The 27979-nt window shown below is 39.1% G+C and overlaps 1 protein-coding gene across 12 annotated transcripts in view; it reads left to right on the top strand.

Moving 5' to 3' along the window:
* The window catches only part of ZMIZ1 (zinc finger MIZ-type containing 1), a 347370-nt gene that overhangs the window by 191957 nt on the left and 127434 nt on the right, over positions 1 to 27979 (top strand). For 11 of the 12 annotated variants that reach the window (XM_064430330.1, XM_064430321.1, XM_064430324.1 and 8 more), the window contains one exon: positions 15279 to 15392. In XM_064430330.1, the coding sequence (XP_064286400.1) occupies positions 15279 to 15392 (114 nt within the window). Of the gene's footprint in view, positions 1 to 11513; positions 11538 to 15278; positions 15393 to 27979 lie in introns of those variants that run through there. The other variant, XM_064430328.1, reaches the window with a different exon arrangement.

Raw genomic sequence — 27979 nt, 5'->3', positions numbered from 1 at the left:
ACTGGTTGAAATTTTCTGAATTACACTCGAAAAAGAGAAACTTGTTATTCCATGAAATAATGTTCCCAAATAATTTTTCACTGCTGTCTGGGCAGTTTTGTTTGTCAGGTTGGGTCACAGCAGAGTCCTGCTGTTTTAGTTTTTTATTTGTGTTAGCTAAGTTAAAAACCTGCCTGCCTACTTTGTGCCCTAGGACATATGGATTTTGCTTCTTGAGGTAGCACAGCATGTCTCTGTTCCTAGATTTGTGTTGTAGACACAGGCACCCTAAATCAAAGGAACTGATAAAAGATAAGCATGGGGGTGGTACTGGATGAGTAGCTCTAGATTTTAAAATTTATTTCTTTAACGACAACTTCCTCAAGAGAAGCAGCCAAGGGGAAGTGCGGATCTCTCTGTGGTGAGCAGTAATAGGACACAGGAAAACAAAATGACATTGTGTCAGGGGAAGTTCAACCTGGGCATTAGGAAAAGGCTCTTCACTGAGAGGATGGTCAGTCACTGGAAGAGGCTACCTATGGAAGTGGTCACAACACCAAGCCTGTCAGAGTTCAAGGCAAGTCCAGATGATGCCCTTTGTCACATGATTTAATTTTAGGTAGTCCTCTAAGGAGCAGGAAATTTGACTTATTATTACTTAGAGGTCCCTTCCAACTTGATATATTCTTTGATTCTATAAGAATGTGTTTATCTTCTCTGAGTTTCATCAATCCTCCATCATTACATTGTTATAGCTTTGCCTAGCTGTTAGTGGAAGTTTATATTTTCTAGAATGTGTTGTAATGCAGGAATATGTGGGTTTTTGCAAGTCTGGTGATACAGAAAAAAGATAACAGCTCACACCTAAACCAGATGATTTTTCTCTCCATATTTCCTTTATAAGAGAGGGTTTCAGAATGAATCAAACAAAGCCGGTTCATAGGTCAAGGAGCAGAAATAGGAATCTTTTCCTGCAGAATTGCTGGTTGTAATCCATCCTTGATCTGTGGTGTCTCTCTTTCATCACTCTGCGGTGAAAGTTAATGCATCTAATGGCCCTTCAGAGGCCCAAGAAAAATATGAATTTGAGGATTTCATCCCAGTTTCTTATGAACAACTGTCTGGTTCAGAAAAAACATGCCCTTGACTGGTACAAATTGGTGTCCTTTTTGGCCATCCTAGCCCATAGGATGAAGAATGAAGGTTAAACTGCAGAACAATTTAACCTTCTAGCTGTAAGAACAGACCTTTACATCAAGTGGAGACAAATGGAGGATGCTGCTCAGCTTCTTTTTCTAGAGCTGTCAGTTTCTGTACATAATTTATATTATTTTAATTAGATAAGAGAATATCAAATTACACTTCTGAAAGTTTTAAAGAGATAATTTTGCCTATGTAATGGGTACTCTGTCAGTTAAACCACTAACTTCATTTATACATAGTGCTGTTTTGCATATGCAGCTTGGATATTTCTTCAGTGATGAAGGCCAGGGGGAAGAGAGGAAGGTCAGGCTGCTCATAATTTGTGTAGCACTCTGTTTTCTTTGATCCTGGAAGAAAGCTTGGGGTTTTCTGTTAGACCAGGAGCATGCTTGTGTCAGAGTTCAAAGGATGCCTGAAAAGGAGCTATCCTGCTTGGGAATGCTTGTTAATTCGTGGTTCCCCCATGCTGTTTAGGCCCAAAAAAAAGAAGGAGAAAACTCTTGTTTTCAGCTCATGACAAACTGAAGTTAATTAAGACAGTGGCTGAACACCAAAAATATGTCTCAGAAAGCTTTTATTTTTTTGTACGAATGGCACTACTTGTAGTTTTGTTGGAGAGGAATGACTGGGTTTTAAAAAAAAAAAATTTGTTTTGTTGAAGAAAGTGGCATCAAAACTGCTGTTTGCTTTTTCATAGTTCCAAAATCTTGTGCTGTTATCTTTGCTGTAGTGGAGAAAGAGACAGAAACTAACTGCCTTTTTGGAAGATACTCAACTCTCTGTCACAGGGTCATACATTTACAGCTTGAGGAAATTACCTTGTTCTTTGATACAGGCCATTTTCTGGCTAATACTAGAAGGAGTAATTTCCAGTTCACCCATTGAGAGCTGGACTGCACACTGCTCTGTGCATGTTGAGTTTTGGAAGCAAAGCACTACCTTGCATGGCCATGTAAATGTATCTTCACCTATTCTGGGGATTAACCTCAGGGTCAGACAAAAATGTGTCTGCCTTTTCTCCTGGTCTCGTCTGTTATCCCCTTTTCCCAGACTGTGAACAAACAGTGCTGCTGTTCCCCTGAGCACACGTGTGCTTTTGGGGTGGTTAACACAGCAGTGGTGTGGAAGGTGCGCTGCAACAGGGGGAGGAAAACCATCCTTCCCTGGCGCCCAGCATCTGCAGGTTTTATAACCCTGCTGGCAGCCAGTGGCTCCTGCAGCCAGACTGAGAGCTGTCTGCCGCCCTCCTTGCCCCCCACTCCAGCCCCTGAGAAATGCTATAAATGGTAATCCATGTGCCTCTTTAACTAGATCAGGTTTCAGCACAGGGTCAGGACAGGCTTCTTTCTTCCCAGCTCTGTGACTTGTGAGACACCCACAATATCCTTGCTGACTTCTGTTCCAGGATCAAGGTTGTGTTTTACCTTCATCTTTTTTAGTGCTTTAAAGCTACAAACCCAAAACTTGTATATGATCAGCTAGTTAGGAAACGAAGTGTGTGTTAAGAAGTGTTTCAGAAAAGATGAAAGGGCAAACTGAAGAGGTGGCTGTGTATTTGTGCTTAAAAAAACCCCAGACTTCTGTGGAAGGCTGCAACAGCTTGTGTGGTCTCTTTGTAGCTGATTCCCTTAGTATTTGTAAGTGTGTGTGCTTTAAAATCAAACATAGCTTTTTTGATGTACAGTGGAAAAAGCCAAAGTAACAGGCTTTCCTTAACACGTGCAATTAGTTTGTCATGACACAGGAAACTCTTCAGGGTACACTGGAGGAAGCTGGATGTTCAGGGCACAGGCTTTTTTCTTTTAAGTCTTTGTCCATACAAACAAAAGCACACAATTACTTTTGTGCAGAGCAGAGGTCTGATGGTCCCTGAGAATTCCTTGCCATATTTGAGGCTGCAGTAAGAATCTGTTTATCTGCTAAGGGCTCATGGCTCAGGTGGCTCTGGCACAATGGCCATGAAGCTGTGGGGCAGCAGGAGCTGGTTCAGGTGGGCATGGAGCTGAATTTGAGAGCTTCCTTGCTGCCTGCTGCCCAGGCACAGCCTTCTGAAGGAGCCAGCTTGGCTCCTGCTGCATAGAAAATCCCAGTAAAGAATTGACTGGGTTTCTTAAAGCATTCTTTATAGCAGTCCAGAGGTGTGGCTTCAACCAGATGCTGCCCATTGCTTTTCTTAGGTGATAGAAGCAAATGCCAGGGAAATTCAGTGGGTTTGGGTAACATCTCTCTACTCTTACTCTAATGGGTCTACTTGAAAAACTTGGAGCAATTATAAATCTAGGGGCTTCTACCTTTTGTGTCTCTGTTTGCTGTCAGTTTTGTAAGGTTTCTCTATGTTTCTTCTGAAATTCTTGCAAAGAACTAGATGAAAAAACCCCTTTCTATATTGAAATTTTGAGGAAGTCACCCCTTTCAGAAAGGGTGTGTGATATCTTCCCACTGTGCTGAGTACAGTTGTTAGGCTCTGTACTAAAGTGTGCTGAAATGTTAGTAACAGGTTAAGGAGAAGTGTGAAAAGGCTCTCTGGTGTCAAAAGTATTAGATCATGGTGGGAACAGAGAAGGCTGGTTCTGCTGCTTGTGTCATGGTACATCAGGGCACATTGAGCAGAATCTTGAAATGGTGCAGGATCACCGTGTAATTGGAGACACACGTCACACAGCTGATTCCAGAAACCCATTAGCATTTCCCCCCTCTTTCCTTCCAGAAGCCTTGCTGAATTGCTGCCTAGCAATGCTTTTTAGTGCCTACCCAGCCATTCAGAGAGATATGCTAAAAGTTGTAATTGCTGTGTGTTTGTGTTGATATTTTCTTGCTCAAATTGGAAACAAGCAAGCCCATTTCTTTCATCACTCAGCAGCTAGGTTTTTGGTAGCTTGCAATTCAGAGGAAAATAGAATTCTTTGTATATTTACATAACTGTTTTTAAGTGCTGAAGTGTTTGAACTAATTCTTCTGCTCTTCAGTGTTATTGTTGCAGACTCATGTAAATGCTAAGCAGTCCTAAACATGTCATTTTTAGTATATTTTGGACTGGTTACCAAGGACTGGTATGAAATTACAGCTGAAAAGATTTTAATAAAAGGAAAAATGATTCCTATTTTTTTCATTTGCATGTGCTTACAAAACTGCCCACAGTAGTTTCATAAGAATTTCATTCTTGAAGAACTTTAAAAATTATAAGTATTCCTATGAAGAGTGCATTTATTTAGAATATACTTTTTTGTTATTCTACATAAGCATTACAGGGGTTTGAGCAGTTTAATGTGAAATAACAAGGCTAAAGGAGAAAAAGACCTTTTCCTTAAAAAGACATTTTATGGGCCTCAAGTGTTGCAGTTTATTGGTGGAATGGTCCATCAGTGTTATGTTAGTAGCTACATTTTTGTGTGTGTCTATTTTTCTGAGGCCTATAGCCACAAGTTCTTTGTCTGCTTTTGTGCTCAGTCTGTTGGAATATTGCTCTGCTAGACTAAAGTATCTTTAGGAAAAACTGAAGCAGACCAGCTTTCCTGGCTCCTCTAGTCCATTTAGAGACTTGTCAGTCAACATTCCTGCTCATTAGATCCTGCATCCTGGTAGGAAAGCTGCGAGGGAAAGAGCAAAGAGGCAATTTGCTAGAAGCACTTCTGGTAGGGAGGGGGAGGAGGGCACCTTCTTGTTTGCAGTATTTGGCTGGTTTGTTTATCTGACAGGATTCCAGTGGGTGGAATATAACCCATCATGTTGTGAGGTGGATTGGTAAAGTTGTGGCAGCTTCACTTTGCCCATTCCCAGCTCTGCTGCTTTACTGCAGCACCTGTCCTTGAGGGCTGGGCTGTTATTACTCTTAATATTAGTTGTGTTAGTATGCTTAGTATTTCCATTTCAAAATGGAAAGTGCACATTTTAAACTCAGGCAGAAAACCTCCAGTACCCTTAGGATAGTATAATTTTATTCTTTCCTGTGCAGCAAATCAGTCTGGCCTGTGGTTTAAAATTCTTTGGATAAATAAGGATGAATATTTGAAAATTCTAGAAATCTCTAAGTTGAGTCCATGATGTCACCTTGGTGTCAGATGACATAGGAAGTCCTTTTTGGGTCAAGCTCTGCAGTGAAAATGTGACACAGCTGGTGACATCTCTGCTGTCCTGCCATTTTTAGATCTTCCTTCTTACATATGCACTTGCTGCTCGAGTTGCTGCTATTGTGTGCAACAGCAAATCCACAGAGGTATGGCTCAGAGTTTGCACATAAGTTTTTTACCCTTGGTAAAAGCAGATGTTTTCAAATGAGTTGTAGTGGTGAAAGTACTGTCAATACCAAGAGCCTTCAGCTGTGCAGACCTCTGCCATCATCTCCTGAAGGAAAAGTCTCATCACTGGTGGTGCTCCCTCCTTCTTGAATCTGTGCAGTAACACATTGTACATGGGCAGGTCGCACAGCAGCTACTGTGGGCAGTTTTGTAATTGAAGAACTGTCTGGGGAAGCATTTTTCCTTTTAATTTGCAAATATCTCAGTAATGCCTTGCTGGCTGGTAGGACCTGTGAGAATAGGTCATGAGAATTTTACATCTTCCACAGTGGTAGCAGTTTGTGTAGTCATCATTTTAAGTAGTCACCTTGAGATTTTATCACTGCATAGATTAAGAGATTAAAATAATAAAGATTAAATCAGTTGATTAAAAGTGCTATAAAAAGCTCAGTAAGTAAGTAAATTACTCACATGAATTAAAAAAATGAATTGCAAAACAAAACATGTCCAACAAATGCTTCTGTTCAACAGGGTATGCTGAAGACTAGTAGGTATTTTTCAAAATCAGTGAATTTATTATTCTGAAATTTAGAAAATTCATAAATGTATCTATTTTAATTAAATTGTTTAAGTTGATTCAGTACATATATCAGAGGAGTTGGTGGGGTTTTTTTCCCCCTTGCCATCAACTCATTTTATACTTTTAGGTGGTGTTACTTCTTTTTAAAGAATGCACTACTGACAATAATTTTCCAGTAAAGGGATGATGTAATACTTCTTTAATGTCCTTGAAACACCTTGATAAGGTAAGAACTGCATGAAAGAAAACCACTGACCCAAACTGTTCGTGAGGTGCTATGTACCTAAAATTATGAAATGGTTTACAACACAGAAGTATTTATGTAGACACCCAACTTTGCCTGAGTCCTTCACTTAATCTTCTACTGAAACACATTATGAAAGTAGATTTTTTTTTACCTTGCAGCAGGTAAGCAAGTCTAGAACAAATAAGCCTATTTTTATCAATAAAATACATTACCAGTTTATGTAAACATTATTGTAGAAATGAAATATTATTCAAATAGTGCAGTGGTATTCTAACAGAGAGTATGGCCACTGCTTTGAGAAAATTAACTCCTTGATATGTTGAGATATTTAGGACTGAAACGACTGACTGAAAATCACGAGGGCATTTGAGAAGAAAGCTCCTGTATCATTGCATTGCCTGTTGGAGTGCTAGGGCTGAAGAAGCCTCAGCATTGTTGCTGTAGTCACACAGACATCTCATGCTGGCATGGTGTAATAGGGAGATACTAATGGAAAATGGGTTCTTTCACTTGCCAAGAAGAGCAAGTGAACTGGTTAGGCAAACTGATTTCATAATTCTGTTGAGCTGTAATTACGAATCTAAAGAGAGACTGGAGCCTTGCATGACTGAGCATGGCCTTGGAGAAAGAGCAAACAGTTGTGCCTTTGTCTTTTGACTTTTATCCCATAAAATCAGTTCGTGAGTGCTTCAGGAAAAATACTTCTGGCCCCTCTGATTATGTGGAGTCTTTGTAAAACATACTGTTTCCACTGCTCTCAGCTGTCGTCGTAGCAGTGCAGGTGCTGGGGGTAAGGAAGGTATAAAGTGTGCACCAACAATCAGGAGATGAGCATGAAGACATACTGCCATTAGTCTGCCCCGTTTCCATCTGCAGTCAGACCTGATCACAGCCTTTAGAGTCAAGGTTTCCTCCTGAGCAGGGGAGGGTGGGGTGGAACAGTAGGTTATGACTGAAGGAATTTCATTTGCTGCATGTTCCCTTACTTAACATAAAGCTTTATCAAGGTATATCATAAATATACTGCAGTTACGTAGGTTGAAAGGAGGGCAGTGTTGCAGTTCTGATCAGCAGAGTTAAGGAATTATTCTTGTTTCAGCTCTTCTGGCTTCTGTGTATTGTTCTTGAGGATCAGATGTTAAATCCCTTTTGTACACTTTCGTAAAACTAATGGACAAGCCAAGATTGCAGTATCCTTCCTTTGCTCCAGCACATGCATATAGGTGTACAATCATCCTCACAAAACTCATGGTGTCAAGATCCAGGCAGCAGAACAGGGCTGCTCAATTACCAGGCATTCACCTTTTCTGCAATCAGTACTGAATTATACACACACTTTAGACTAAAAGTGTATGAGAGAAGCATCAATTAAAATCTGCATTAATATAGATTTTGTTTCCTTACAGTTCATAACTGAACAGCTTGGGGTTTTTTCAGTTCGGTGGTGCTCATATTTTTTATTTGTTCTTTTTCCATTTGTTTAGCATGTGATCTTGCACAGTATTTTCTTGATGTTAAAACATCCAATACAGGTGCTGGTCATTGCTCAGTATTTGTTTTCCTTTGAAAAAGAAGCTGAAATGGACAAAGGGGGCAAAGGAGACTCTGCTCTGTTTTTTTATAAGTAGGAATGGCTAACATGGTCTTAATCTCTCTCTTAGTATATCTAGTGCTTCTCAAAATGTGAGCCTAATAAAATATTTATAAAGCCTCTGATGGAATGAGCCATGTAAGTGCAAGATAATTCTATTAATTAGGGATCTCTCAATCTCACAAACATGGAATTGGGAGGGGAGATTATCTGAATGCAAAGTGCACAGCTTGAGCCTTTTAATTTTTTTGCTAAATAAACCAGTCTTTGATATTGAAAGGAACTGTAGAGAATTGAACTATCTATACCCATATCCAGATAAACAAAAATCCCACTCCCAAAAGACAGTGAAGAGCTCAATACTCTCCTCTATCATGAAAAATACAATTTGTTTTGAATATTGATTGCAGATGAGTTTTTAATATACTGAGTATGGCTGCTTGTGGATAGGGCAAGGTGTGCATAATCATGCACATGACTGCAGACATGTCTGTATGAGCATTAAAATGGACAAAAAATAGTCTGAATTGCATGGCAGAATCTGCCAAAGCACCAAATTTCATCTGAAGGGTCAGAGTGAGATACACCAGAGTGAGATACACCATACTCTTTTCTAAGACCAGAGTTAGGAAAGTACTGTAGGCATGGAGTCAGCTCCATCACCACAACTGAAGTGGGTCAGCTCCTTCACCACACAGTGTCAATCAATTTAGCTCCAAAGGAATTACGGTTTCTGCATTTATAGTTTTGAGTATACTTACTTTTATATATAAATTTTGATAGCTGCTTTTCCATTTTTGTTATAAAATTCATAGAATTACAACCATATGAGAATTTTAATTCCCATTGTGTTCAAGAAAGGCTTGAGAACCTGCATGTTTGCAGCTGAAAATAGCAAGCAGGTCATGTGAACCTCAGAGCTGTACACAGGCATTTCAAATGTATACAAAATTTATGTCATGCAGAGTATCTGGCTTCAGAATTTGGAAGAGATGGGCTTTGTGCTGGGTTTTATATATCTTGAAATTCTGGACCTGTTGGCAAGTTTTGAGAGCATACAGATGAACCTGTTGTCTAAACTTGGTTGAAATCTCAGGATTACCTCAAGACTAAATATGTACAGTATCAGAACACTAAAAATCCATGTTTCCTTTTGGCACCTTTTTTATGCATTATGTTTATGTAGGATAATGAGGAATATTAATTTAAAAAATATTTATCTGGCTTGAAATAATTGAAAGTACAGTTATTTCTTTTTAAAAGGAGAATGTTGTGAGGCAGGAGGAGTATTTATGCTGTGAACTTAACGGTGTCATCTTCCTACATTGATGATACAGCTCCACCTTTGGGAGAAGTTTCACGATGCGTTTCATCCAAAGCTGCTGCTGAGAGCAGAGTCCTGGTAGCTTCCCAGCCCCACCTTTTGTTTGCTGCCACTTTCTTTGAGTCATGTCTAATGATTGTGTGTTCACATAAGGGATCTCACTGTGAGTGATGACTGAAAGGCTGCATTTGGGAGGCTAGATCACAGTCAGAACACCAAGTGTGGTCTGAGGCACTGAAAGTGCTGGAAGTACATGTTTGGGCAAGGAAGCTCACGGAGACAATCTGCCATAAGACTAAGCATTGCCAATAAAATGTATCCTAGGATTTAGGTCAGCTTCAGACTAGTGTTGATATGCAAAAATGATGTGCTATAACACATGCCCGTTCCCATGGGCTCCTGAAGGGCCTCCCCTGGCGTGGCTCACCCTGCTGCTGTCTCCCCTGCTAGTGCTGAGGTTCAAGGACCTGCCCTGCCTGCCATCCTGGAGGGCCAGTGCAGCTCAGATTGTTAGTGTAGTGCAGCTCAGATTGTTAGTGTAGAATGGGGCGAATTCACATGCAGGCAGGCATGTGTCCTCCTGTGCCGTGCAGGGGAGCAGGCAGGAGAAGGCAGAGGGGCAGGAGCCTTCTAGGGCTGGCAGCCCCCAGTGCTTGTGGAACAGCAGCCCAGACTTTCTGTCCTGCAGGAGAACAGCTGCCTCCTGGATTCACTTTCCCCAGCTGATGGACCAGAACACTTGACAAGCTTGCGGCCTTGCCACATGGTGTGTAGGAAGGGGTTAATTTCAGAGCAAAGAAAAGGCTACCTACATCTCTGTGTTTTCTTTTTCTGTGTGCTGAAAAGCTCCCTGTGTTGCCAGTGTTTTGTGTCGCTGATGTAAAATTCCCAGACTTGTTGATTAGTGAAGCTAGACAGTAGACAGGGTCCAAGTGGCTAACCATGTGAGAAATTCAGTGACTGTAGGCTACTGTTAATTAACCTAGAATCTACAACATGGCATAATGTCTGTGTGATAAGTTATATTATCTTCAGCAGTTCAATTAAATCAAGGAGTGAGACACAGAGCAGACGTAACTCGGCAAAACAAACAGACAACTTGAGTCAGCCTTCATAATTTGCTGCGACATCACGTAAATAAATGCAATAACTTGTTTAGCATAGTTAAGCAGTTTGCTGCTCAAAAACTTACTTGCATGCCATCTCATTTTGAATAGGTTAAATTGTGGCAAATTAGGTCTCTGCCTTCAGTCTGATGTATTCCACAGAAAAGAGGAAAAAAACCCTCCACTAGAGATGTCATTTGTAAATTGAAATTCAACATTTGTTTTCTATAGCAGCAAACAGGAACGTATGGATTTCACGTTGAAATGATTTGCTTTCGATACCGTTGCTGTCACGTTAGCATTTCTTGATGTGAGATAATATTAAACCTCTGTAATTGTTCTTAATTTTGACTGATATTCTTGCATTGCTTATTAGACTGTTCTGTCTAAGGTGCACAAGTGTAGAAAAGGGTTGCAGTCTTCTATATTTAGAGAAGATAAGGCCATTGTCATTGCCATGTTTCAATGTGGGTAATTGGTTTCATTCTCCAAAATCATATTGAATCTTGGGTTGCAAGAAGTGGTTTTCACCCACTTTTCACCCACCCACCCAGAGAGTACTCAATTGTACTTTAGTATACTTCTAAATAATAAGATCTTTATTATATATACCTTTTTAACTCATAAGGGCCTGAATTCATATGTGGAATGAAGCTTATATTTTTGTGCCCATTGCAGAGTTTTTATTGTATATCAAGACTTTCTGATCACTGTTTGATTGGAAGGGAGTAACAGTTTCAATGGGTGGCTGTGTTTTGAAACGTTGGGACCAAAAATTGCCACATGTCAGCTGTTGTATGTAACTCGAAACACTGTTGTTGTTGCCCTCGCCCCGGGAGATGACAGAGCAGTAAACCATGGAGTGGGCACACAGTTGCAGTGGAATCTGGTGAACTTGGGTCCTGCTGTACCTGCATCCTCTGCCTGTATGTCCACACAAATTTACAAAGGTGATCTGTTCTTTAGGTGAATAGAGTGTTTCAGCCAGAGGTGATCATGAGCAGCAGTAGATGTTCCCATCTTCCCTGGAATCCAGCTCAAATGTCAGCAGTCCTCAGAAAAGGGCTTTGCTGGTACAGTTCACTCTTTGGAGATAGTAAAACGGATAGCAAAGTCTTCTGCTGTTCTACTCCCCTACGCCAGACTGTTAACTGAGTACCTACAAAGAGCAAGAGGTCCCTTCCAAGATCAAATATGACTCTGAGACTCAGACTCTCTCTTCAGAGCATCACCTGGAGATCCCCACAATAATGATATGCTCACATGCATCAAGTATTTATGTGATTTCTGTTCTGTTCAGGCAAAGGGAGTATTAGATTTGGGGTGTTGTAAATGATTAGACTTAAAATCTTCTAATTTTTTTCAATTATATAAATTGTCTTGTTTCACTATAGTCTTCTGAAAAGCAAATGATACAGAAAGCAATCTGGTAAATAACTGCTTCCTACAGTTCATTGGCTTTGTTCATTTTTGGTTCAGATTTTATTCATGCAAATCCTCTCCACTTGCTGAAAACATGATTGCTTGCAAGCATGGTGCTGTTAGGTGGCCCTTCACTAGCAGCTTTGAAGATAAACCAAGCTGTGTTGTAACCAGGTCTGGTTCATTGTCACATTTTTCTAAACCAGCTACTAATGAGGTGCATTTTTTTCCCCTTGTTTACAAGAAGCACAGTTTCAGACAAGACTCTTCAGACACATGCCTTGCTTCTTCAAAATGCTGCCAATAATTTCAGTTGAAGAGGATAGAGCCATGCATGTAAAATGCTTCACAACAAAGCTGATGGATGGATCTGGCATAAGCTTTGTTTTGTACTTCTGTTCTTGGATCGAGAACTGAGAATATCTCTTTATTTCCTGCTCGATAAATATGGTAGATGTAATATTCTTCTCAGGCAGGCTTTTTGTTGTGAGGATGTGAATGACATTGGAGCTTTTTGCTCCTCATACAGTGTTTAAGTTGTCAGTAAATAAAAATCACAGCAGGCATTTGGAATGTTTTCTTATGTAACTGAGGGAAGGAGTTGCACCTGCCTTCATGCTTTTGTTCATGCTGGATCTTCTGTTTGTTTTCCACAAAAGTAGCCTTGGCCTTTGTAATGCGAAAAAGAAAAACTGGAAGAGGATGTGAATTTAAAATTATTTAAAAAGTCAGAAAGCTGTGAGAAATATGTCCCAGACAGAACTCTATGCAACATGGAAAGAAGTGTCCTCTCAGGACCAGGTTTTATCTCATCCCATAAACTACTCAAATCCACTGCACAGAGACAGGACCCAGTGATATTCTTTTTCCTGTGTTTTGTTTGGAGATTTTAATCTATGATGGAATTAATAAAATTGCTTGTCTTGCCCAGTGAGTTTCTAAACAAGTTTCAGAGAGGCAGTTGCATTTAAGTCAGGATTTCAGTATCCCCTCTCTATTTAAGTGGGTTCTGACAGTGTCCCTCAGGTGTCAGTCCTGATGCAGTGAAATAACTTGCAGAACAAGCAGTTAAAACCAAGTCATTGAGGTCACCCCTACATTGGCACAGGCAAGCAGAAGGAGCCTTTTCTTCCATAGCAAAGTGCAAGTTTAATACATGTTAAAACTTTAATCTAGGAAAAAAGTACTGCTTTTCAGTAGTGTTATGGTAAATAGAAATTACCCTTATATGGTGCTAACTGAAAATTAATCATGTAGATAAGGGTGTGCCCTGCTTTTTATCTGTTAGCCTATATCTATAAAAATTGTTCTCATTCAGGTACAGTGTCTGTTTCTCAATGGTGAAATTTCATAGTAAGCTTTAGCAGAAGGTGTGTGTAGGTGGCAAGCAGCAGCACTGGTGAGGATAAATATTATGTAGCTCTTAGGGCTTTTGATCAGTGGATCTCAATTCATCTTCTTTCCCACAAGGAGGGAAGAGTTACTAAAAACTGTTTCACATAGAAAATTGCATAGGTTTCAGTGAGTTTGTCCTTATGTTGTTTCTGTGGGTTTGGTTTGGGTTATTTTTCCCCTTCTGAGAGATCTGTGACCTCAGTCCTATGAGTACAGAAGGCATTCAGTATGGTGCAATTTGTTCACCAGCTCATGTGCCTCTCTTGCCTTCTGGAAATAGTGTATTTGATATTAGCAGAGCTTACACGTGCTGTTGTAGAGAGGTTTGAAGCAACTTATGTTTCCCCTGCAGATCAAAGTGGCCTGTGGAAGGAGCTGTATTCACTGAGAGATTTCGTGTCAGGCAGTCATTTCTCTGGTGGTTTAAGTGAAGAGTTCAAAAAGGAATCCTTTTCCCTTTTACTTGGAAGATTCATAACTCAAACTACTGGCTCTGTTCATGGGATTTTTTTTACATGAAGCCTTACAATATGGCTTCTTAGATGTACTTAGTTGGATTCTTGCCTTTAATCTGTAACACATTCATTGGACTCCTCCACCAATAATTATATGATCAGCCAGAGATGTAATTCTGAAAAGCAGCCTAGGTAAAGCTCTCACTGGTTGGTAGTGTGAGCAGTACCTGTGTTGGTAGAGCAGAGGTAGAAACACACTTTGCACAATGCCTATCTGCTTTGTCAAATTCTTCCATTGTTTTAAAAATCCATGCCTTGCATGTCAGTCATCTCTTGTTAAAACAAGGCCTCTGACCAAGAGCATTCATTGAATAAGAATTATCTAATGTAATGTGATCCAAAAGCTCAGACTGGGAACTCCTGAAAACCTAGCATGGGAGGAATTTTTTCTTCTCTTCATTTGTCATGAAGTTAATATATGCAGCTATTCAGGCGTGAGGGGATGAAGGGAGAAAAAATAGGTTGTGGACATTATAGTTCATCCAGATGCTTAGAAATGAGCAGTCATGTTTTCCCAAATTATGCAACTGATTTAAAAGTAATGATATATTTTAAAAATTATGCCCCTGAGATTTGTGCCTGCCAGATAAAAAACTCATATAATTTTCATATTTTTCTCAGCAATTCCAAGAATTATAAAACTGCTACGTAAAAAACCCCAACAATTCCTAAATACTCTCTCTTCATGTTGTTTCTGGAGTTTTCACTGACACATCTACCATCACCAGAACTGGAGAATTTAGTAGCAATATTACTGATGTAAATTGAATTCCTTCTTTCCTGTGCCATCCCTCTGCTCCGGCTAAAATTTTGGGTTACTTTGGCAATGTAGACAGTGAGAACAATGGTATTAGGTAAGTTTACTAAGTACCTCTGAAATCAGGACTTCCTGTTGTTCAGTAAAAAGGCAGATATTAATGTGACAGTACAAAAAAAATCCATTGCCCATGCAAATTTCAAAACAAAACCAGATTTTTTTTTTCCCCTCTCTCAAAATCCTGCCACCCTCTTCAGGAGAGGTAGGGTTCCCCTCTGAAATGTCTGCATGCCTTCTGGGCATGTGAAAGCATTTTCAGTTCAGAAATAACCCTGCGTTCTTCATGATCCTGAAGCTGATCACCCTAATTGTTCACGATGATGTCATGAGCAATAGAGGCCAAGGTTCCTAGGAAGGATTGCTATAGTGAGTGTGCTTCTCCCTGGCATTGGCATTTTCTGAGTCTGTCACGTTTGCCTCACTGACCAGCAGCAAAGATTGAATTCTTGATTATTGGAAGGTGCTGTGCTGGCATGTCCCAAAGACATTGAACCTGAGAGTTCAATGTTCCCTTAATTTAAAAAAGTTAAAAGTTCCCTTAATTTGGGCTCGGACAATTTGGATTTCCAAGTGGAATCCACTATGATTTGCAGGTGGGAGAGGTGGTGCTGTGGAGGAAAGAGTTTGGGGAGCTCTGGTATTTCAGCTACAGCCTGTCTCTAACTAATGAAGGCATGTCAGAAAACGGTGTAAGTATTAATAAGAATGAAGTAGGATTTTCTGCATTCACTGTGCAATTGAAAGTCTTGCTTTTGAATTACACGCTGTTCCTAGCTGCCAGACTTTGCAATAATATGATGTAGAAAGGAATATGTCAGCCCTCGTGTATGTTATTTACCGTGTTGCTTTTCCTTCCTTTTCCAGCACTTACAGAACCCAGCAAACTTCCATAATGCAGCAACAGAGCTCCTGGACTGGTGTGGAGACCCCAGAGCCTTCCAGAGACCATTTGAGCAGAGCCTGATGGGCTGTTTGACGGTATGTCCATCCTGGCTCCAGTTCTGTTTTATGCTGTGCTCACTCTCTCACAGCCAAGGGAACTCGATTTTCAGAATCTGCATTTTAAGGGAACTTTTGTCATTTTACCTTAAATACATAAAGCTAGACCCTAAGACCTGTTTATTTGACTCCATTGCTTGACAGGAAGCAAAATGCAATAACAAGAAGTTGGAGCATAAGAGACATTTCTAGTTAGATTACTTACAAATGCACAGGCTAGATTATTTGTTATACACATACAGTATTATTTCATGGTTTGAAATTGCTAAGTGAGCCATGTTCTTACAGAGTGGTGAACTTTCCAGGTATTTGTTTTCCTTTGGCATATTTGGCAGCACTGAAGGGCTGCCTGCTTTTTATTCTAAGTATGCTGTTCTTCCAGCTAAACAGTGTTTCTGACATGCCTGTTCAGCTTACTTTGTTACATAAATTGACTGCAGGTCTCATCCTGACATCCTAATTCCAGCAATTCCATTGATTTCAGTGCTTTTCTTTTCATTCACTTTTCATTAAGACTACTGTAGTTCCTAAAGTGACTTCATTATAATGAATTAAAATACATATTTGCCTGTGCATTTTTGTTTTGAAAATTTTATTTTCCAGCAACAGTCCAGAACTGTTATGTGGATTCAAGACCTCAGATTAATTAAACCCTGACTGAGCAGGAGTCTTAAAAGCCTCACTGCAATTTGCCAAGCCAGTTGATCTAAATAAATAGTCACAAAAGAAACAGAAATTCTGAAATTATTAATGAAGGTTCTGTCATTTTATTTGTTGTGGGGCAGAAGTGCATGGATTATTTTCATGCATTGTGTAGCTGGTACACATAAAACAGACATTAAGACTGAGATTTAGTTGCTAGAAATCCAAATGTTAAGGAATGGCTCCATCTTAGTGTGCTCCAGTGTATAGCATCCCTCAGATTTGTTTGTCAAAAAGTGAGAATCAATCAAATTATAATAGGTAATGCATATAAACTTCCAGTCAGAGAAAAAATAAAGGAAGTTAAAAATTGTAAAGTCCAAAGATAGGATATTTAACAATTCTGTTTGAAGTAAAAGTTACTGGTAGCATGAATTATGAGAAAATGCACATAATGTCTGATGTGACCATAACTATATTTTATTTATGCCTTTTAAAAAAATTGCTAGCATTTTTCAGGGTAGCTTTTGGGAAAGGATACATTCAGCTCAGGTATAATTGGGCAGTTGTGCACAGTATTTCTCTGCAGCTAGAACACTGTGAGACTGACCTGCAACTTCCTTGCTGTGTAAATCTTTTCTTTCTACGTGAGGAGATCTTCAACCCTGCCCAAGTGGAGGGTCAAAATAAGGTCTGACTGTCAGTGATTCATTCTCCTCACAGTGTACAGAAAGTGGGCAGGAAATGTTCCATGAAAACTGGTGAGGTAAAACATAGTACATGGTTTTCAGTGTGTTGAAATGAAAATACTGTTTTTCTTCTGACAAGAATGAAAGAAAAAAACAATCTTGCCATCTAAGTTCTGTTAATATTTGAGCCACATGTATAATTTTGCTTCTTACTTCTCCCTGAAATCTGAACAGGGTGGCATGCTCCCTTTCCCAAGCTTGTTGTGGGAGAGAGCTATCTGCAGTGTAGGACTGACTGGCAGCAGCATCTTTATCACGTGTTATAATTTCATTACATTCCTGACAAAGAAATAACACAGGAACTAAGCCAGGTGGCTTGTTCTGTGTTTGATAAATACACAGGATTTGCAGAATGCCTATAAACTGCAATGAATATGTTTCTTGTTCTTAATTTTAAAATCCCTCTAAGAAAGATATTCTTTAATGTCTCATTGTGTACATAACTCTTCCTCTTCCTGCTTCCCATTAAACAGACTCAACAGCATGGTTGTATCCCAAGAGGTTTGTACTTCCTGTATCTTCTTCATACATCAGCAGTATAGTGGGCAAGGTCTCTTTTTAAAATTTTTTTTTTCTGCTTATATTTATATTTTTTTCCATTTTAGCTTGCTCATACCTAATTTCTTTCTAATTAATATGTTCTGATTCATAATTTAGCAAATGTGGATTTTTAGGCTTATCATTTCCTTACAGGAAAAGGGGTTTATCTACTTTTATTTAACAAACATGATGGAACTTCAGTCTGTTCTCAGAGGAATTATTCAGAAAGTTGCAAATAAGGCAAAGGTAGCTAAAATAATGGAATACCATGAGTAAATTTAACATCAGTTTGCATAGCTTCACATTCTGTACTATCAGGAGCCAATTTTTCTTAATGCTGATAAGGTTTACCAGTTCTTACTTCTTTGTGGGGATTATGCTAAAAGAAAAATGAAAAATCAGTATGAAAGTCTATTCAACCACTGAAACAGGATTATTGTTTTATTTTGCTAGCCTTTAAAATGACCTTCAAAATCAAATTCCCTTAAAATTTCCATATTTTTGGATATACTTTTTAAAGCAAGTGATCTCTACCATCATTACAACATTTGAGCTTTATGGTTCTTCAAGACATTTAGTGTGGAAATTCTACAATACTAAAAATGCTTGCCTGCTCATGAAGTTTCCCCTCAGTAGTATTGAAAATGATTTTTGTTATTTTTATGACATTCTGTTCTGTTAACTCTCTGACCAGGGAAAAAGTGGTATGCTAAGCTGTTCTGGAACCATCAAGGGATATGAAATGATCATGTCCTAGGAGTGGTAACACGATATCTGCTAATCCAAACTGAACCTTACAAGGATGTCATGATGCAGAAAGGCAGGTTCTCTCAGGAAGGTGCAAACGTTCATTCACCCACTGCAAAGGTGAAATTCATCAGAGTAATGACAGAGCATCAAAACAGATCTGTTGTGGTAACAGGAGCCAGCTGAATAGATTATCACAGATCAGCATAGGTATAATAGGTATAACAGATCCTTTGCATCATTTAAGTCCTATGTATAGTCTTCTGCAAAAATTAACCAATTAGAGTTAATCCGATTAATACAGGACAAATACGCTCAAAATTAAGCTTGAAATAAGGCTTAAATTTAAGAAGTGGTTCTTAGAAGTAGTTTTGTTTACCTGACACACTGTCTTTGTGTTGGGACTGTCAGTAATGTCTGGTAACTTTATAACCACCTGAATGTTTGTATTCCTGCTGCCTGTCTTAGAATAGATGCAGATGAATGATCGTAGAAATATTCTGCCTGGTCAATAGCAGAGGAGCTTCCAGCTTCATTTATGGGATTACAGCTTTTGATAATAATACATAGAATATAAATATAGAATAATACATAGAATAGGCTGTTGTAGAGGGTCTTCTTAAATTGTAATACCAGCACTTAGAGAAATCTTGATGACTTGAAAATTTAATGAGTTTGCTACTGTTGGAATTGTTGAACAACAATGTGTAACACATGTCTAGTGTTTGTCTTTCCTTTGTGATTTTTTTTTAGAATAACCTGTGCACAGTATACATACTGGCTATTTGCAGTAGATGATAGTTTTTCCACATCAGCAGGACTTAATAATTCTTAAGTTACATTTTCTACTGTGAGCTCCAGTGACATCATGTGCAGCGTAATAGGAATGGTTTTCTTATCTATAGAAGAAACTCAGGATTTGATACAACAGCTAAATTTTGCCAGAGAGGTACTTAATAAGGTATGTAAACTTCATTTCAGTAGTCAAATACTTCACATAATGGATACTTTAAATGATTACTCATTTAGAGTTTAAATAATTCCCTTTTGTGATAAAGAAATTAGACTAATGCTGTCAAGGCCTGTGAATAAAAATTGGGGTATTTCTGTGCAGTGCAAAGAGTCAAATAGAAAAAGATAACCATAGGTAAAGCAATGGCTTGTGCCATAAATAGAAAATATTTTTTCATTAACCAAGCCCCAAAAGCTGTGCCTCTTCTGAGCAAAATGTGATGCATGTGCATCATGTTGCTATGTTCAAACAGTTCTGACAGACACTAATTCTAGAGCTTAACTTTTTGTGCTTGCCCATTACAGAAAATCACTAAAGTGAGTGGGTAATAAAAAATTATAAAGAATACTCATTTCAACAGATAAATAATAAGTCAGGTATAAAGGGGTAGGCTTTGAATCTGTTTTATTTCTTGCAAGCTACAGGCTGTGGACAGGTTCCCTTAAACAGCTTTTATGGAACTCATGCAAACAAATTATGACCTTTCTCAGAGACAATAAAATTTCTTTCAAGTTGCCAAGAAAAGCTAGGTGTTATTTTTCAACAGTAGTTATTTTCAAATCAAATAGACAGTCTGTAGACCAGAAACTGAATTATAATTGAAATAATTGATTCTATGAATTATTGAAATGGCAATGGATATGATGCTCTTTTGTATATAATACTACTTCTTCCACGGTGTTGTGTGGAGCTGATGAAAAGAGCCTCCACTTTCTACAAACCAGGCATAGCTGTGCTTTTATTAGGACTGAAAAAAATTATTACTCTAGTACTAGAATATATTATGGCAAGGCTGATAGTCTTGATAAGTTTAATGTAATTCTCTAAAAATGTACTGTATGTGGAATTACCTTCCAGTCTTCTGAAATAAACAGCTTCAGTTACTACACAGCAGTTTAAAAAAATGACCCTATTTTGTCCAAATCAGATACCTGTCCAAGCAAAGAAATCCAAGTACTTTAATGACTCACAGGTTTACTTTTCTCCTATCAGTTTCCCAATCCCGGCGGCTACTAAAAGTCATATTTAACAGTAATGTTGAGCAAAAGTTACACCATAATTGAATTACATCTCTGTGTATGGGAAACAAAAGCAAAATATTGTTCAAAAGCTTTTCAGGAGAGAACGCTTCAGAGTAGACTGCAATAGAAATTACTTTCAGTCAGCATTTGGGTCAGGCAGTTTTGTTCATTTCTGCCCCTTCTCAGGTCCAGTGTGGTCTCGTCCCATGGGTCTGCTCTTGCCAAGCACTTTAACATGTAAATGATCTTATTGAAGGCTTTGGGTGCCATTTGTGTTGGTGCTACAGCAAAAATGGAAATGAGGAGACAGCTGAGAGAGAAATGGACAGATTTACAGACTTGTCTTCAGCAAAGGACCATAAAGGCACTGCCCTGTTCTCTTGCTGTGCTTCAGCTTTACAAGGCACCAAGTTTATCATTCTTTAGGGCTCTTCAGTGTGTCCGATCAAGAAATAAAAGAGTGAGAGAGGCAAAGCTGTGTGCAGATACACTGTGGCTGTACCTAGGGGCTTCGTCTAAGAAATTAAAATCCATCTCTGCAATGGTTTTGGACAGTAGGAGGAATTTAGGTAAGCAGGATGTGCTTACCTGAGCTGGCTCCTTGTAAATCACTGAATGTAAGAGAGCTTCTGTAGTGAAAGCTTTAGTCTCTAACCACTGTGGCTGGGATCTCAGTCTCTCTTCACATCCAAGAGATGCAAAGACTTCTTACCTCAGATTATCCTCAAAAAATTATGCTGAAATAGTAATTAAAAATTACTTCCCCCCAAATCTTAATTTTCTAGATTTTCCTCTCCAAATACTGGATGTGCTTCAGTCATCAGATGTGGGAAACTTACCTGTGTTTGTAAAATAAATATTTCTCTTTAAATTAAAACAAGGAAACAAAACACAAAGTTGTAGTCCTAGCTGTACTTCATCAAAAGATTATGGATTTCATTTAAATGTTTTGCTCTGCTTGTAGTTCTTCCTACATGTCTGTACTGCAGATAAGAGTTGCTGAAATAACAGACATCAATGATAAACTGATGGAAGTATCTGCTAAAAGTTCATGTTTTAATGATACTGATACAATAGTACAGTAATCTTTTGAATTGGATTTCTCTTCAGAAAATCCTGGAATTGAGACTGTTGAGATTATTTTAGATCATTTTAAGAAGAAACAACCCTAACTGCTCTCAGTTTCATAATACAGGAATCTATTTTAGCTTGTCTGATATGTTATGAAGAGCATAATTGGTTAAAAAAAGACATACATGTTAAAAAAATATAAAAAAAAAACAAGAATGGCATATCTGAATAATGTGAGGTTTCCATAACAGGATGCCTCAGACTGCAAATGCAGCTAATGCTTGCCTGGATTCATTCTGTTTAATGCAAAGATGTACACAATCAAAAATCAACCTGTGACATTCAAAAAATCAGTTTTCTAATCAGATCAGGATTTGAATGTGATTAATTGGGTGGAAGAGTCGGTTCAGCGTATCTATGCCCAGAAAATGGGAGGTTGCAGCTGCCCGTGAGAGCCCTAGAAATGTTACATTTACTCTTTGTATCCAAGACTTGCAGAGCGAAAAGTTCACGTGGAAGAAACGCTGCTCCCATCGTGCTCTCCAGGCATCTGTTGAACACACAGCCTTGTGTTTGCAGAGCAGCACAGCACTCCCGGGCTGTGTACGTGCTGTGCTGCCAGGGTACAGCCAGCAGGCACAGAACACTCTGCTTCCCAGCAGCTCTGAGCGCTACCAAACAACGCCGTGGTACTGCCTGTCCTTTCACTTCGTGGTCTCCTGAAGCCCTTTTAACCTAAACTTTGTTAGTCCTGTCATGGGTTATCTGAAACTCATCGAGATCTCCTGCTCTCCAAAGTGGAGTGCTTCTGGAATTCCCTTGTCACTTTGTTTGTATGACCCGTGTGTGTTTCATGCAAGTCACTGTTCAAAGTGTGCCAGGACTCAGGTGGCAGCAGTATTGCGGTGACCAGCGATCAGCTGGTTTAATTACAGCACAATCCCTGCCTCTTTTCCTCTGGGATAATTTTCAGGGAAGAGATTTGAGCATAGTGACCTTCTCTTTGATGTTTGTGGTTGTTAGAGACATGCAGAGAGGAAGAGGATGTAAAGGAGGCGATACCCTTGTTCTGCATGATTCACGTCACCGTTGCAGGAAGCGTCACAAAGTACATGGCAGGCATGCTGGCTTGTTTTACTTTGAAAATATGGCCTTCATCCACCTTTTAGAGTGGGAAATAATTTTTCAGAAAACTCTTAATTTGAATACAAGGGTTCTGTGAAGTCTCTTACATTTGCAGAACATACTTAATGTCTGTTTTCAAGCACCAAAGGCAAGAAACTGCTTAATGATATATATAACTTTCCTGACTTGCTTTGATTGTCTCTATTATTGAGGCAGCCCTTCTGCAACTGGAGTGTAAGAGTCTCATCAGATCAGGACTTCAGATCGCAGACTTCTTCCTCCTTTTCCTACCCTTTTTTTTTTCCTCTGTTTGAGGCAGATCACTATTCATGTTGCAAAATTCCTCAATTTGCTTCCTGTTTATCTGATCTTTGTGTGTTACTGAGGGGGAAAAATTACCATCTACATTGCAGAATTCTAATTACAAAATTTCTGCTGTAGTCTTCAAACTGCATTCAGATAATTTCAAGTATGCACAAGTGGCTGAACACGGAGCCGTCTGAACTAGCAATCAGCTGGCATTTTTAGTTTTGAGCAACCAGCAAATTGAATTGGTAAAATTCATTCTGATGCCAGCAGGGGGGAGTGCTCTTGACTGCTGCTAGTTAAGAGTTTCATTGAAAGTGCAACATAATGGGAAGGGAGTTTAGAAATAAGCAGTCATGTAGCTCTCTTGATTAACAGGGCTGTTAGGTTGAGAGCCACATTGTTCCAGTACTTCGTGGGGTGATGACAAGCAGGGCAGGGAGTGAAGCTCCGTGGTGAAGCTCCTTAGCCTTGCAAAAGGAGAAAGGAGGCGGGGGGCAGGGAGGGAAGTATTGCAGGTAAATTCAGCAAAGAAAATATGCTGGTAGCCATTTTTGTCTGCTTTTCATGTAATTAAAAGCTCCCTCTCATCATTTTCTGCTCACTGTCAATGACCCTGAGAGTTCAGACATCTGGAACTCCACAGAGCTGAGTCACAGACAGTGAATGCAATGTCTCCTTTTTGAAAGCTGTTTATCTGAATTATTCAGATTAAAGATTTCAGAGGTTTGAAGTGATCAGATTTTCTTACTGGCAGTTGATGTTGTAATAATGTCTGTTTGCAGATAGGGTATATATTCCTTTAAAGACAGCTTAAAATAGCTGTTAGTGCCATATCAAAATTTAAATAAAAGCTAGGTGTTGCAAGTGTGTTTAGGAAATAGGCTAGCTTTTATAAAGTCTTGCTGTCTGAAATGTTATTGTAAAATAACATAGAGAAATATCAGGTGTTGAACCTTGAGCTGGCCAAGCACCTCTCTCACCCATGATAAAGGATGTTAGTCTCAATTTATGGTTGTGGTACTGGAAACTATGTCTGGTTTTGGTTTTTTGTATGGGTGGGTCAAGTAAGACAAGTTCTTACAGCATTGCAGAATGAAGTCATGGTTGAACACACGGTACCAGCTACACGTTGTCTGAATTTTTGCTGATATGCTGGGTTTGAATTTGTAGTTAAAGAGTGTGTTTGCAAATGGTATCATAATCACTTAGCCATAATGTTTAATAGATTAGTGAAATTATTGCCTTGATCCTATCTGATCCACACTGGTACCTGAATAAGACTGAAATCACAGGAGGTTTGAAATGTGGTAGAATTCCTGGGACAGGGCTCAGGCTGAGCTGGATGGCTCCAGTCAGCAGCAGGTGTCTGGAATCACTGAGGTTTGGCTTGGGACAGACCTAAGGGACCGTGCTGTCTACTCTTTTTCTCCAAGCCAGGATGTGATACAGATACAGATTGGTCTACTAAAAATCCCCTTACCCTCCAAAAGGCAGAGAATGATAGGTAGGTCTTTCCAGTGCCTGATGATTTTTAATACTTCAAACATTTTCCTGGTGAGTCATATACACTGAGGAGATGAATGTCTGTCCCTAATTTTCTATTTAAGCATTTAATTTTTCTTTCTTTCTGATCTGTAGTATTTCATGTGCGTATTTGATCTCATTTTTACAACATTTTTTCTGGTCATAATAATAATAATTTTAAACTCTTACCCTGTTACGTGTTTGCCTGTAAAACCACCTAGAGGTTTTGCAGTTTACTGTCATTGTCCAAGTCAGGACTAAATACGTAGAAATTATCTCTAACAAGCACAAGTTATGATTTGAGAAAGGACTAGTAATTAATAATCCGAGTAAAATTTATACTTCTGTCATCTGGGCTGTATTCCTTTGTTACGATAGCGTTACATAAGACAATGTCAAAAGACATATTAGAGTTATGGTAACCTGTCAAAGAAGGAAATTGCGTGGTGCTGGTGTACTCATGATGATGTTCTGTATAGCTCACCTAGTACTTCTTTAATACTTTGTTTTGTTGTCTGTCTGGATATATGTACTTTCTGAGAGTCACCTTTTACAATCCTGAAACCAGATTTGGTATATATCCAAGCTCTCTATCTTGAATGAATTTCTGAAAATAAATCATTAGCAGGTACACTGTTTGTCCAGGTAAGTTCCTTTGAGGCACTCCAAGGTAAATTTCATCAGGGTCTGCTGACCTGAATATATTAAACTTACCAAATGTCTTGTAGATATTTCTTTGTCTTGTGAATCATGCTCCTATGGCACATTTGTCATCTTGTTTCTGAGAATTCTCAGTGTCTGTTTAAAAAGCCAGGGGGTCCCTTAAACCGAGGGAAACAGAGGAAAGTTTGCAAAGTACCGACTGAGCAATATCTGACTTAAATTGTAGACAACCTGAAGCAGGGTCTTGGGAGGAGATGTGTGATCTGTTCCATTGACATTAATTTTGAAATAAAAGTAAGTCTTTAACCTGTCACAGATGAAAGAAAAACTTTAAATACAGTCAATGCAAATATTTGTAAGCCTTATTAAAAAATCAGACAAGATGCAGCTGGCACCATGTGTTCGACAATGAGTTCATTCTGAATGCTGTAAGCACTTATCATAGTTGACCTAACCATTCCTTGTAAAGGAAATGAGTGTGCACTAACCTATTCATGTTGACCAAGCTGAGGCAGAAGGGACCAGAGAAAGCCCTCTTGGGCACAAGTCCACCAGTTTGTTTAACAGACCTTCTTCCTGCATTTAATGGAGTGCGTACAAGAAAACTGTAGATGGAAAATGACTCTTGGCAAAACAGAAATTTTATTAGAAATATCTGCTTTCTATTAAGTTTCTATGGTTTTTGTCGTTCTTTTGAGAGAAAGAAGGGACTTTGTGTGCAGTTTGTCAGTGGAAGCACTTTCTTTCCAAGTTAATTTTTTTGTTGTTGAAACAAACTTCCAGTTTGTTTTCGCTCACACTTGGCATGAAGTAAGTAATAGTTTGACTGGCTGACCCTCTGCACACTGTCAAGTTCAGATTCTGCCTTCTCGTGCTCAGTCCTGGTGTGGTGTTTGCTGGGGCACTGCCTCAGCCACCACGAAGTGGGTGCTGCCAGGCCGGGCTGTGCCCATGGGGTGTGGTCAGCCTTGGGCTGCACACTCTGGAAAGCTCTGCTTTCCACCCCCCTCAGCTTCATGGCACTGCTCCTCTGGCAGGGGAAATTAAGAAAAGGAAACTAATGTGATGTGGGAGTATAGAAAGTTAGGCATCAGCCTGTGGTTAGGACTGCACTGACCAAGGCTTTGCAGTGTATTCCGTGAAGACAGTGCAAGCAGAACTTGACTTTTGTGGGTTTTACAGTTCTCTCTGTTTCCTGAGTTACTTTGTAAAATTTTTCCATAATTAGCAAGATGTCAGTTGAGAGTAGTGATTTGGCCTCTTGCTAGGACAATCTCAGGATTTGTAGTTTCATGTATTAAAACAAATCGAGACTATAAGCAGCCAATGCATTTCCTGAGTTCCTGTGTGTTCACTGATGACCAGGGGTATCTGAATTTCTCCAGCTTTAAAATTAATGGTTTAATGATTGTATGTTTTGTCAAAGCAGAAAATGGGAGGGCCCTTTCTCCATTGTTTTACAGAACTGATTGGCACTCGGAAGTGTGTTCCTCTGTGATGGGGGAATAGATGACAGCTAAAGGAGTTTAAATAATGTTTGTATATTAATGAGACATTGTTCTCGGGAGCCTTTTGCAAGGTGTGGTTTTGGGATTCTCAGAAGAGCTTTTTGTCTGTTTTCTTGTCATCATCCCCCCCATAATCTACTTCTGGGTGGCTGAAGTACAGTGATACTGGAAGTAGAAAAGGGAAACAGATTTCCAAGTATGCAAGTATTTTCCAGATCCCATGGTAGCCCACCAGTCTTCACTCCTATTGCTAATTCAGCATGAAACATGACATATCATATTCTCCTCTTGTTTTTCTGTTTTTTAATGGTTTTGTGGGTGGGTTTTCATTTATTTTTAAATTATTATTATTATTAGGTTGGTTTTTTTCTTATTTTTGCAAGTTTGGACCTAGAGTGTTAGCCAGGATGCTAACAACTGGACTTCTAAGTGTAAAGGATTAAAGGCTGATCTACTAAGTTGGAAATGGTTTTTTGTTTATCCAAAATAATTGCATTATTTCTTTTACTTTTTTCCTTCTTACTTTTCTATCTAAAAGCTGTAATTGTAAAGAAATGTGATAAAACAGTAGTTGTGTTTTACTGCACTGATCATCCTCAATTTTAATTTCTTTTCCCTGAAGCTCTCTTCTCAGTTTTGAGGTTTGAAGGGTTAAATTTAGGGAGGGAATACTCCCACAGATTAAGTCTTATGATTGTCTAATTTTTTAATTAATAGGAGCAACAGAACAAAATATCTACCTGGGAACTTCATGTTAATTCTTTTTAAAGAAATAAATTTTGTTCTTAATTGTTAATTAGGAAAAGTAGATATATTGGAAAAACATATAGGATAATGTTTGTAAGTTACCGCATACATGAGTTCTTCAGTCTATTCTATACTGTTGCTTTTTGCTGTCCTGGCCACAGATAATTGCAGTGTCATTCATTAAGAAAGAAGGTTTCAGATGAAGAAAGTGTGGGAGAAGGATATTTTCTTGTACTGAAAGCTATTAGGGACTTTGTTTTGCCTCAGGAAATGGTGTTCTGTTTCTTGTGCAGTTCCTTCACCATTGTTTTAATGCAAAGAAGTAATGGCACTGTTAAGAATAATCTGTTTTATCTGTGCCTCTGAGTCTGAAGTCATCATGTGCCACTGGAAGGCAATAGAAAAGCTGTGCTGTGTATAACTTTAGCATCATTTGGCAGAATGACTGTGGGATTGTGTTTGTGCTGTGCAGATTTTAAAGAGGATACGTTCTTGGCTGATAGCTGAGTTGCTGGCTTGGAGAAACAGTTGAGTGCTTTTTGTTCTTAACTACAGTCTTCAATTTGCCTGGTTTTCTAGTTCTTCTAGATCAGTCAACAACAACAACAGTCTTACCCTAATTTAATGTTTGGCAAATGCTTCTTGCACAGGCCTGTTCATTCTAAAACTGTGGTAAATGTGCTTCCCAATACAGTATTGTTGAAATGCAGCAACTGTGACACTGAGCACAGTGTAGGACAACCCTGCCCAGCAGTGTGGGGCGGGCATTTTAACCTAAAGGACCAGCACTGCCCTTGGGAACAGGGCCAGGAACTGTACAACAGAGGGAGAGACTGAGGATTTCTCATCCTCACATCTCAAATACAGTAAGGTGTATTCTATACAATCTTTACATGCATTGCTCTTC

This window comes from Passer domesticus, chromosome 8 (genome assembly GCF_036417665.1).
Source record: "Passer domesticus isolate bPasDom1 chromosome 8, bPasDom1.hap1, whole genome shotgun sequence".
In the NCBI taxonomy this organism is placed as follows: domain Eukaryota; kingdom Metazoa; phylum Chordata; class Aves; order Passeriformes; family Passeridae; genus Passer; species Passer domesticus.
The sequence above is the reverse complement of the archived record's forward strand: the minus strand, read 5'-3'. Positions and strand labels throughout refer to the sequence as shown.